The 12,128-nt window shown below is 44.1% G+C and overlaps 1 protein-coding gene across 5 annotated transcripts in view; it reads left to right on the top strand.

The window, feature by feature from the left end:
* Positions 1-12,128, top strand: part of RECK (reversion inducing cysteine rich protein with kazal motifs) — a 143,352-nt gene that overhangs the window by 99,414 nt on the left and 31,810 nt on the right. For all 5 annotated transcript variants that reach the window (XR_006288804.1, XM_037889848.2, XM_043540341.1 and 2 more), the window contains 2 exons: positions 794-1,004; positions 7,313-7,386. Coding sequence is in view for 4 of the 5 variants with exons in the window: in XM_037889848.2 (XP_037745776.1) it covers positions 794-1,004; positions 7,313-7,386 (285 nt within the window). In the remaining variant the exon portion in view is untranslated. The remainder of the gene's footprint in view (positions 1-793; positions 1,005-7,312; positions 7,387-12,128) is intronic.

Genomic DNA, 12,128 nt, shown 5'->3' with positions numbered 1-12,128 from the left:
TTATCTGGGAGTACTCTGGGGCGGACTTTGAACTCAATTCACTGCTCCCCTTGGTCCAACAATTTGAATTTGTTGGCTTTTCAAGTACATTGTATGGCCTATCTGTCTCTTACACTTTTCCTGAGTGCGTTGGTTTGTTTACATTGGTTTTCTTTTGGGGAGTTATTGTTAATTGGCACTAGTTCAGTTGGAAAATATATGTATTTATTTTATGGTTGTTTGTATGTATGCCTAGAAGGTGTGATAGGGACATTTCTACAAACTGTAAAAAACAAAACAAAACACAAATGAAAACAACAACAACAAAACCAAGCACCAAACAGATATACATATGTTGGGCTGAAATCTGTAATAACAGTAATAAATTTTACTCCTTTGAAATAACCTTGTGTTTATAGTTTTTCTAAACCCTTTATTTTATAAAGTAATTTTAAGAACATTAAAAACACATCCAGAATTTGCTACGCTTCCCTCTTTTTTGTTGTTTTAGTGCTTGTTTCTGAACCTCATTTCCTTTCCCTTAACAGAAGTAAATCTTAGGTGCCTCTTAAACCTACAGTATTTATATTCTTCTGTTGTCTTGTCTGGTAACTTATTCCTTTTGTTTATTGTCAATTGCATAAAATTGCGTGAGCTATCTGCTCTAGATTTCCATTACTGACTTTTGACACACTTTTTACTTGCATGAGCAGTGTATCCCTATCGACTTTAAAACTACTGTAAGGTCATCCTGAAGTCTTATCTCCAGTGTAAATAAACCAAGTTTGTTTGTTTTTTACAAACTCTTTTTCAGCCCTTCTGCAAATCAGTGGAACCAGTATGTGGACATAATGGTGAAACCTACAGTAATGTGTGTGCTGCCTATTCTGACCGTGTGGCTGTGGACTACTATGGACATTGTCAAGCTGTAGGAGTTGTTTCAGACTATAGTTTACAAACAGAATGCACCTCTGTTAAATGTCCTCCTCTTTCTGCAACTGGATGCAAACCAGTTGTTGCACCAGGTATGTTTGTTGCTAATGGTTAATCAAGGTATGATATAAGCAAGTTGGTGTGGATCACAATGATATATTTGAAAAATATATTTTATTCTGTGTGTGTGTGTGTGTGTGTGTGAGAGTGAGAGAGAGACCATTACAAGACTTATTCTGAGGACTTAATTGGGACTTACGTGGTGCATAAGCCTTCTGATAGACCTTTGTGCAGAGAGGATTTCATTAATATTGAGATGTGCCGTCAGAGCGGTCTCTGTTTCACTAGACACACGTGGTGCAGATGAGTGACTTTTCCAGTGTATAGCCAAGAGTGGGGTTTGAATATGAGCTAGCTGGCTGAGACTGAGCTGACATAAGATATGTTCTGGTTGTGCAGAATCTGTTGCTAGGCTTGCTATGCCCATGGTCTGCATTGGTTTTCATTTGGTTTCTGTGAGAAGTTAGGTGGTGTTTTTAAGATGTAATGCCCTAAATGTTTCGAGTCCTACTTCTTTGAAGTTTGCCTCTTTCTTAATGTGATCCCTTCGCAGTTGTAATCAGCTGAAGAGCTCAAGTTTATAGACCCTGAGTTAAATAGTAGGGGGCTTGTCATAGGGCATTTTCAGTGAATGGTGTTAAACTCTGCAACCTACTGGTCTTACGTATCCCTAATTTGTTATCGTATCGTATGGTAATGTCTTCCTAAATCTGCAGGTAACCTGCAGTTATTGCTGGAAGATGTGTGAACTCCCCATTCGTTCCAGTGGAGGGCTGATTTTGAAACCTAAAAGATGACTGTTCAAATGTTAACACTCTTAACTATGTTTCACTGCTGATGTTTGATCTCTTAAGTCTTTCATATCTCACATGGAGAATTTAATAGCAAAATAAATAACACATGGGCCACTGTACTGATTGTGTTACTCAGTTTCATAATTTATGGATTCAGAATCTCCATTTTTATTTATTTATGGGGAAAGCTACCACTGAATTTCCAGTCTGCTGTGGCAAAATTCACAATCCAGACAGATCCAGCTTACTGCAGAATGTGCACGTCTGTAATTAGACACACACAAAATGCATATCATGAAATATAAAATCTATGTCCTTCTGCATTAGAGTTCAGTTTTAGTCAGAATGTGCTTTGTATTGAACTAGTGCTTCACTTATAATATATAAATATTTAGCTATTGAAAATACAGCAGTTTTCCACAATCTATAATGTGGATACAACACAGCAGTGCCAAACTATATTTAAAGTAGCAACAGCAGAAAACTACATTTTTGGGACAAGAAAGGGAATGTGCTTTATTTCAAATGTAGAGCAGAGGAATGATAAAACACCTAGTCACAAGGTAAAAATTTCAGCCACCATGCTAAAACCATTTTAGAGATTTGCTGTTTCTTGTGAGATCCGGAGGCTTCCCACAGAATGTCTGACTTGTGTACTAAATTTGAGTGATTTCAACCTGCTGTCTGCAGGACATTTTCATTGAACGTTATTTCTTAAAATCATTCCAGTTATTGCATTATCCTTGGGTATGTAAATAACTAGTGTTGGACTCAGTTTGAAGACTGAATCTTCCTTCCCATCCTAGACTTGTCCCCCTCTCCTCCAAAACACAACAGTACCTGACCAAATTTTCCTGCTTTCTCTTCGCTCAGGGCCCTTTTGTGAGACATACCTTTTAAATTAAATCTCTGTATCCCAATGCCAGCTGCTTCTGCAGTCCACTCTTGTCACTGTTTTGATATTGTGAAATGCTCCTGCGTTCAGTGGTGTGTTTTCACCAGGTGTCTCTGGGTAGTACTGCAGAGAAAAAGGCTTCATATTCGTAGCTATCAACACTAGAAAATATTGTGGGGAAGGCAAGGAATTGGGGAAGCTTTCATAGACCTGCTGCTTTTACATTTAGTAATTTATGGGAAGATAATTTACAATGCCAAAGAAGTCCAGGATCCAAAAACTTTATGCATTTCATTCTCATGCTGCCACTGATCGGGAACATGGTCTGTCTGCTTTTAGTATTGCACATGTAGATATATGAATTTGACTTATTGCTAAGAAGTCAGGTGGACTCTGGTGAAAGGGTACCATGGCTACAGTAAACAAGAAGTTTGCAGTAAGGGCTTAATATTTCAAGATTCTAAGAGGAAGCTGAAAATTTAGAGATAATCATTAAGGCCAGTATTTTCCAAAGTTGGTACCTAAAATTAGACTTTCAAGCTTAGTCTACACTAGCAACTTATGTTGGTATAACTGTCACTCAGGGGTGTGGAAAATCCACCCCCCTGAGTGACAGTTACCAACCTACCTTCCGGTATAGACAGTGCTACATTGACAGGAGGCTTCTCCCGTTGACATAGCTACTGCCTCTCGGGGTAGCCCTCCCACTGGCATAGGTAGTGTCTTCACTGAAGCACTACAGTGGCGCAGCTGCATCACTGCAGCCTTTTAAGTGTAGACAAGCCCCATGGTCCATATTTAGGTATCTAAACAAGTGACCTGCATTTTCAAAGGAGCTGAGCACCCAGCAGCTCCCACTGATTTCAATGGAAAGAGGAGCTGCCAGTTCCTTTCAGCTAACATGACCAAGGGCTGAAGGACCAAGGGTTGTGTTTGGGCAACAGCATATCCAGAGGTGTCATAGACTGATTAGCTGAGTGGTACTGGTGGTTTCTCTTTCTTCCTGCCCAATAGGCAGGCTCATCTTCTCTTACTGCCATCTGTGATGTCTCTCTCGATAGATGTACATGTACTTTACATATGTGCTAATGCCGTTCCTTCTCTGAACTTGGTTGTCTGTTGTTTGTTTGTATTGTGATAGTATAGCTCCCACCAGGGATCAGGCCCCATTGTGCTACACATTTTATATGCACAATAAATTAATGGATGGTTGTGTGTGACAGGAGGGTATATTTTACATAAATTCAGCAGTGTTCATTTGAGCAGTGGTTATTGTGATGGGTTCGGTCACAGAGACCCCCTTGGGACTGTCACCTGAGGTGCTGAGACTACCTCTGAGCCCGTTTTCTCTGCCAGTTTGGGTCTCCAGAACCCTGCCTTGTTAAGCCAGACACGCAAGCCTGCTGCAGCACAGACCCAGGGTCTGAACCACACCCCCAAAGCTGCAGACTTAACTGAAAACAGCTTAAGAAGTGCTCCTGTCTCCAGCACGCAGACACCCAGCTCCCAATAAGATCCAAACCCCAATTAAATCCATTTTACCCTGTATAAAGCTTATGAGGGCAAACTCATAAATTGTTTGCCCTCTATAACACTGATAAAGAGATATGCACAGCTGTTTGCTCCCCCAGGTATTTATTACTTACTCTGGGTTAATTAATAAGCAAAAGTGATTTAAGTGGGATTTAAGTGGTTTCAAGTAACAGACAGAACAAAGTAAGTTACTAAGTAAAATAAATCAAAATACGCAAGGCTAACTTAATACACTAAGGATCTAGTTACAATACTAACTTCTCACCTAGATTTTTATCTCAGGTACAATCCCTTTCAGACCAACGTTGTAGTTTATGGCCTGGGTCCAGCAATCACTCACACCCCCGTAGTTACAGTCCTTTGTTCCAGTTTTTTTCAGGCATCTCTTTGGGGTGGAGAGGCCATCTCTTGAGCCAGCTGAAGACAAAATTTTATATTCTCTCTTGTGGGCAGAAACCCCTTTGTTCTTCTGTGCAAAATCACAGAAACAAGATGGAGTTTGTAGCCACCTGGGCAAGTCACCTGTCCATGAATGATTCAGCTTTTTGCAGGCTGACGCCATTGTTTACATGTTAGTTTGAATGTTCCCAAGAAAGCTCAGATGTAGACTGGCATCTCCTAAAGTCCATTGTTAGTTAAGTACTCCCAGTTACTTAAATAGCCCCTTCACAATATACTGGCCAAACCTCCATTTTGTGTTTCCTACAGCAAACACTTCAAATACAAGCATAAAGCCAACTCTAATAACTTCAGATATAAAAATGATACATGCATACAAATAGGAGGAATATAGTCAGTAGACCATAACCTTTGCAAAGATATGTCACATGGCATATCTAGCATAAAGCATATTCCAGTTATATTTACACTTATAAGCATATTTCCATAAACATATAGAGTTCAATGTCACAGTTATATAATAGGATTCTTACTATCCCTTCAGGCAGGTTTGTAGTCAAGCAAATTAAAATGTTTGTCTCTCGTGTGTGTGTGTGTTGTACATATAAAATTTAACAGTGAATGTAGAATATGGCTACATAATAGATATCAACGTTTATTGTCTTGCATGGAGAGCTTCAGCAGAAGGAACCATCTGAAAGATATGAGTATTCTCCTTTAACTGCCAAACAACTTTCTAGAGATTTTGGTGTGTGATACATATTTGTCCTCATTTGTTGCCAAAGAGTCTTGGAAATAACTCTTATGTCCAAGGATAATGTTTGTTTCATTTTCAATAATAAGAAAGTATTGCTAAATATTTTGCTTATGGAAATTTGTGTGGAACTGTCATAAGCTGTACCCTAGAAATCTGAGCTTTAGCAAACAGTCCCCTCTAAGAGTTACTTTAGGAAAGCTCACATACTCAACTATTCTTCTCTAGCAAGATTTGTGATGAAAAGCAAGCCTACCAACTGTTAACAGTCATACTAGGTTGCTACCAGCCTTTTCACACAAGTGCAGGATCTAACAGACCACACATGTTTTCATGCTACAGAAACCAAATAATTTAAATATGCAGAAGTAAAACGTTCTCAGAGTGTATGGATTTTAAGGAAGGATGGTCCAATGGTTAGAATGCTAGCCTGAGATTCTAGAGACCCAGATTCAGATCCCCACTCTGCCGGACTTCTTATGAGACATTGGGCAAGTCACTTAGGGCCGAGTATTTAAAGCTATTTAGGTGTAGATGCCTTAATACCTTTAAAAATCTTGCCCTAGCCTCTTGGCATGTCTGTGCTTTTGAGCTGGGGGTGATTCCCAGCTCCAGGAGACATGTGTGCTAGTTTTCATTGAACGTGTCAGCTAAAAATAGACAGTAGGTGCAACAGTGCAAGCGGTAAGAGGGGCTAGCCACCCTGATTACATGCCCACTGGAGATGCTAGGTGCATACACCGGGTAGTTAGCCCCTCCCACCGCTTGCGCTGCTGTAGCAACATTCTGTTTTTGGTGTGCTAGCTCGATGAGAGTTTGCACGTGAGTATGTCTCTGAGTTTCGGAATCACCCCCGCAACTCAAACTGTAGACATACCCTCTTGGTGCCTGAGTTCCCCATCTGTAAGCTGGGGATAATAGGATAAGTACGATCTCACAGGGGTTTTATGAGGATAAATGCATGTAAGATTGTGTGAAGTGCTCAGGTGTTTATGTAGTTGAGACTATTTAAATACCTAAGCTAAATATATTGTGATTTTTTTTTCTGAGTGGGACAGAGCCAGAAGTGGGGAAGAGGCTTTGACTTTTATCTAAAGACTGTCGTTAGTCACCCATCTGACTCTTGAATTCGTCTTTGGAGTGTTCAGTGGTAATGGGGCAATTGGGTGGGCTGCAGAGGTGGTGCGGAGGACTGGATGAAGAAAGCTCATTCAGGGAATGAAGTAACAGCAGCTCTGGAAGACAGACACCTGAAGAGGGAGGGGAGAATTGTAGAGTCAGAGGTAGGTGGTAAAACAGGAGCCCCAGGGGAGAGGTGGCTAACAAGGAAAGCAAGTATAGGTGAATATAGATAAATAATGGAAATCTTAGAAGAAATCTGCCTGAAAAGCCAAGAACCTAAATCCCAACATGCCATAGCTGTGTAAACAAGTTAAAATTGTGCATTTACCCTGCAGTCTTTTGATTACACTAATGATTTATGCCATCAAGCTCTTTCCACCTGCATCTATAATGGTTACAATAATCTGGTATCTTTCTTGTTGCTCTAGTTCTCCCTCGCCTCCATTCCAGTAGTTATTACAGACTTTGGGGTACTTTCCTGAGCTGTGCACATGTAGTGTATCTTGCCTTGTGACTTAGCATGTACTTGCATATTTTTGTAGCCTCATAGCAATGTGATACCATATTTAAGTGATTAGAAGTTGATCCTATGACTCCACATTGAAATAGCATTTGATGCATGTGGGATTGGATTGTTTTTGAATTGCAGCTGCTAAACATAAAAATTGCACAGAAATTTCATAACCCAACCACTGACTGGAAAGGTCTGTTTTCATAAAGGAAACTTTGGGTTTGGGAGTTTTGTTACTGTGTATCATTTACCATTTAATTTTGACCTTCACTTGCTTTGAAGGATCTGATTAAAACCCTGAAGTGCAACCTGCTTTTGTTTGTGTCATGTAGGAGCCTGCTGCCCACTGTGTGCTGGAATGCTGAGAGTCTTATATGATAAAGACAAGCTGGACACTTTTGCCAAGGTAAAGAACTGTAGCCATTTCCCAAGTAAAATGGCTGAAAATTTTGAAGGGCAGTTTGTGACAGCCGGTTGTTTTAAAAAATTGGGAGTATTAACCTCCAAAAATGCCAAATTATTGTGTAATAAACCAGAAAGTTTAAAATACTCTATAATGGTTCCTTTTTCATAAATAGAAACCATTTGGTTTGCTTTTCATCATCTTCATAATTTTACAGTCTGTTTTAGTCATTAGTATTAAGGTGTAAGAATTGAATTGTAATAGAGAACAAAATAGAGAAGGTTCAAATAAATACTATCATGTGCTTCATACAATTTTACAATAGTTTTGTGATATAAGATTGCAGCAGCTTAAATAATTTAAATTGGGGAAGAAAAATACCTATATCCGTTCTGTACCAGTGATGGGATTGTTCCTTTATAGCTTTCAGAATTTGATGTAGTGTTACTTAATATTTTCCTACTACTGCCCTGGGAAGAACTATTCTATTCTGTTAATATATTTCTCTGTAAGTACCTTTACTCTTATTTTCCTCTGCTTAATTTAACCTCTTTCCTCCTGATACACCTCCTGAAAAATATTCTCTAACTTTGATGGTTTACACTCTTCTGATACTTTAAAAATGGGATAATTATCTAAGTCATTGTTTAGCCAAACTATTCCTGGTTAACTCTTTTTTTAACTTCCACATAAGACAGACTTCCTTCCCCTCCCTGTGTTCCTTTCTCTAAACCTCCAGTTTGGTAATAATTTTTTCTGCTGTTGAGTGTCCAGAACATTTGAGATGTTGCCTCCCTAATGCAGTGTATAGAGAAGCTACATTCCCTACTGGCCCATGGTGTGATGCCATAAATAACATTTGGTACCACATCACATTGCTATATCTTGTGATTATGATATCTGGTATGAAAAAAGGGAACTTTTTTTTCCCCTATCAACATGGTGTTTCTCATTTTCAAAAAAGACAACGAACAGATAAAACAGAATAACTCCCCAACAACAACTGAAACATGATATCAATATTTAGACAATTATGTGGAAGCTATGCTAATTATTTACAAGCGTGCAATTTCTTCTTGTGATGAGTGTTCATATCCAGGATACAGTTTCTCAATACTTTTCCAAAGTGTCTGCAGGATGCAAACAACCTCTTCTAAACAGTTTGCTTCTATATGTTATACTCTCTGAGTTAAAGAAGAATAATTACAAAATGGCTTAATGAAACTGTCAAATAATGTAAATCCCAAATTTGACCCTGTAATGCTCCTCACTCGGGGTCTGGTTGGGAAGTGTAGCCTAGTGGTCACGGCCACAACCCGGGCCTGCCAAGGGGATTGTGGGGAGGGGAGCCCAGGACCTCCTACTCCACTGGGCTCTCACTCAGGGCCCTTCGGGCTACCAGTAATCTGGCAACCAAGGCTGCTTAAGGCTGTCCTCCCTGGGCCTCTTCCTCTCATCTCCCCCTGTGGGGTCAGCTCAGTCCAAGGCCTTCACCTGGTGGGGAAATCCAAACCAAAAGAAATAAGAGGGAGATACCAATGTCACAGGATACTTCCCTCTCTGGTTGTCTCTGCTGTGGGTCCTCCCTTCCCTCAAGGAGGGCCCCTTTGGGCAGCAGCGTCAGAACCTTTAGCTTTCCCTCTGCTCTGCTGCAGCTGTGGACTGCAGGTCTGCTCACCTCCAGCTCTGCCACCCAAATGAGCTAATTCCCTGCCTTTTAATTCCTCTAGCAGATGGAGCATTTGCTGCAGGTGTGGTGGGCGGGGCTGGCTGAGCCCCAAATAATCCCTTAACCTCTTGGTGCTCAGTGTGGGTTTTGTACACCACATCACAGACCCTAAAGGGGATCATGAAATACTAGTTCTTCTAGGAATGTCCCTGTGGGTGCTCCACTTTTTGGGGGGTTTGAGCACCCTTGAGCTTCTAGTCTGAGATTTAAGGTAGCAGTGCCCTGGTTGGCCACGCACGCGCTGCTGTCAGCTCGTGCTGCTCTGAGTGGGTATCGCATGTGCGTAGCCAGCCGTCCCCCAGTTCGTTCTTTGCCGCTTTCTTTGGCTTTGGTCAGAACAACAGCAGAGCCTCAGAATAATCTTCATCAGAATACTTTTTCCTTTCCTTTTTGCCCAAAATTACCCCTTCCCGTTCCCTGCAGGGTTCTTGTCTCTTCCCTTTCTGTTTAAAAACAAACAAACAAACCAGAGACACTCTTCAAACAGCTATGCCTGGCTCCCCAGGCTTTAAACGTTTCCTCACCTGTAGACTGTCAATACCAGTCTCTGACGGTCACTCCTAGTGACCATGCTGCCTGGGGGAGACTCACGTTATGCAGAAGTGCCACCACCGCAAAAAGCTAATGGCAAGGATCAGAAACGCTTGGGAACTCCAGCTCAAACTGATGCTTATGGAGAAATCCCTGCATCCTGCCTCTGACCCTGAGCAGGGGACCCCTCCCCACCAGCTCACTGACTCACCAACTGCCCTGTCAGAGATGGGGTCCTCCTCTAAGATGAGCACAAAGGATCCAGCCCCCATGAAAACACAGAAGCGGTCTCACTCCTCCCCCCAGGGAGAATCGCCATGCAAAAAGCGATCTCCGACCACTAAATCCACCCCAGTACCATCGGCACGCAGAGCCTCGGACCACATGGCACCGGGTTCGTCCAGTGCAGAGGCAACCCGAGGCGCGAAAGACCCGGTGCGGTTTAGCTCTCAGACAGGTAGCCACTCATACAGGCAAAACTAAGCCTGTTCTTCTTCGAGTACTTGCTCATATCGATTCCAATTAGGTGTGTGCGTGCCGCGTGCACGGCCATTGGAGAATTTTTACCCTAGCAACACCCAGTGGGTCGGCTGTGGAACCCCCTGGAGCGGCGCCTTCATGGCGCTGGATATATGCCCCAGCCAACCCAGCGCCCCCTCAGTTCCTTCTTACCGCCAGTGACAGTTGTTGGAACTTTGGAGCTCGGCTTTGCTGCTCTCCACTCTCCCTACCGTTTTTCCTACACAGTTTAATAGTTTAATAGTTATAGTTGTAGTTATAGTTATTTGTATTAGTGGGGTTGGAAGGGGTTTTCCTCCTCCCCATCTTTTGCTTGGGCTCATGCCCAAGGCTCTGGGCTTTAAGCCCTGCAATTCCTGCTCTAAGCCCATACCAAGGGGCGACCCCCATGACTCTTGCCTGAAGTGTCTGGGGGAGTCTTATCAAGCAGACAAGTGCAGGATCTGCAGGGGGTTTCGTCCCTGGACTAAGGAGGAGTGGGACTTTCGCTTAAGAAAGCTCCTCAATGGAGGCGGCTCTTAGTCCTCAGCCTGCAGCGGTGTGCCAAGATCCAGCATCGAGCACTTTGGTGAGCAGCTCCCCAGCGACAGAGGTAGGAACGACACTGTGATTGGACTCTGATAGAGACCCATGGCACCGACATTCCCTGGCACCGCAACAGACTTCATCAGTCCAGCAGCGCTCCCACTCGCCTGGCCAGAAGTGGCACCGCAAACCGGAAAAGGCTGGCCCACCTCAGCAGGTGCCACCCTCCCTGGATCCGCCCACAGAGCCGCGTCCTACAGGGGAGTGCCCAGGGGTACAAGTGGCAGCTTTGGCACTATTGACTCCGGCACCAAGAGTGGATCCGTTGAGTCCAGTACAACTGGACTCCCCTACTCGCAGCGTGGTTGAGGTCCAGTTGCCGTCTACTCCAGATACCTTTGCGGCTGCAAGGGATCTGATTGCCATGACAGGCACCGGCACCTGTTCATGTGGCACCATCCCGGGGCAAGCCGGCTCTTATTCACTCGCTGGCACTGTTGGTCGAGCCGCAGCACCGATCCCGTTCTTGGCACCGTTCCTGCTCCCGACACTGCTTGCAGTCCCGGCACGGCTCTCCATCATGGCGCTGGTCGTACTCGCGGCACCGCTCTGACTCCCGGTATTGTTCTCAATGCCGCTCCGTACACTAGTGGCCGTCCAGGAGTAGGCCTACGTCCAGATCCAGGCACCGGTGTAGATCCCAGCACCACTCCCCAGCGTCATGGTACCGCTCTCCACCATCACGACACCGATCTCCAGCTTCGTGGTACTAATCTCCATCGTCTCGTCGATGTGACTCAGCGCAGACCCACTCGACACCACCGTGGCCATCATGTTTTGCCTCTCGTTCATCAGAGTCGGAGGCAAGGTCGCGTTTCTCAGACCGCCGCCACTTGGATCACGGCTGCCTGGACTCAGGGGCTGGACATTGGCAGGCACAGGAGCAAGGTCCCGCTCAAGGGTCCACTCAGTGGCCCTTTTGGATGCCCTGGGCATACCAGCAGGCCCAGGGTGCTCCGTCTGGGCTTCTCGTTCAGCCCCGTCCAAGCTGCGAGTGCCAGAGGCCACCTCCAGCCATCCTACTCCTGGAGGCATGGAGACTGTGGTATCATCCTTCCCGCTCCAGGCCCTCCTCCAACTCCAGTTCCTGGTCCGGAAACTGAAGTCACGGGCTCAGGGCAACAGGGCCCAGCTCAGCAAGAGGCTCCAGATGATCCTCTGCCTCCCTTGGCCTCCTCCTCATCCTCACCCGACGAGGCGGTGGCGGGAACTGGTATATCGGGTCCCCCTCCAATAGATCGCCATGCCCACCAGGACCTTTTATGCAGAGTGGTGTGGAATATGAACCTGCAAGCATAGGAGGTTATTGAGATGGAGGACCCTGTGGTTGACATTTTGTCAACAGATGCTCCATTTAGGGTGGCCCTACCACTCATCCGGA

This window comes from Chelonia mydas, chromosome 2 (assembly GCF_015237465.2).
Source record: "Chelonia mydas isolate rCheMyd1 chromosome 2, rCheMyd1.pri.v2, whole genome shotgun sequence".
Taxonomy (NCBI): Eukaryota; Metazoa; Chordata; order Testudines; family Cheloniidae; genus Chelonia; species Chelonia mydas.
Note: the sequence above shows the minus strand (reverse complement) of the source record. Positions and strands in the feature narration are given on the sequence as shown.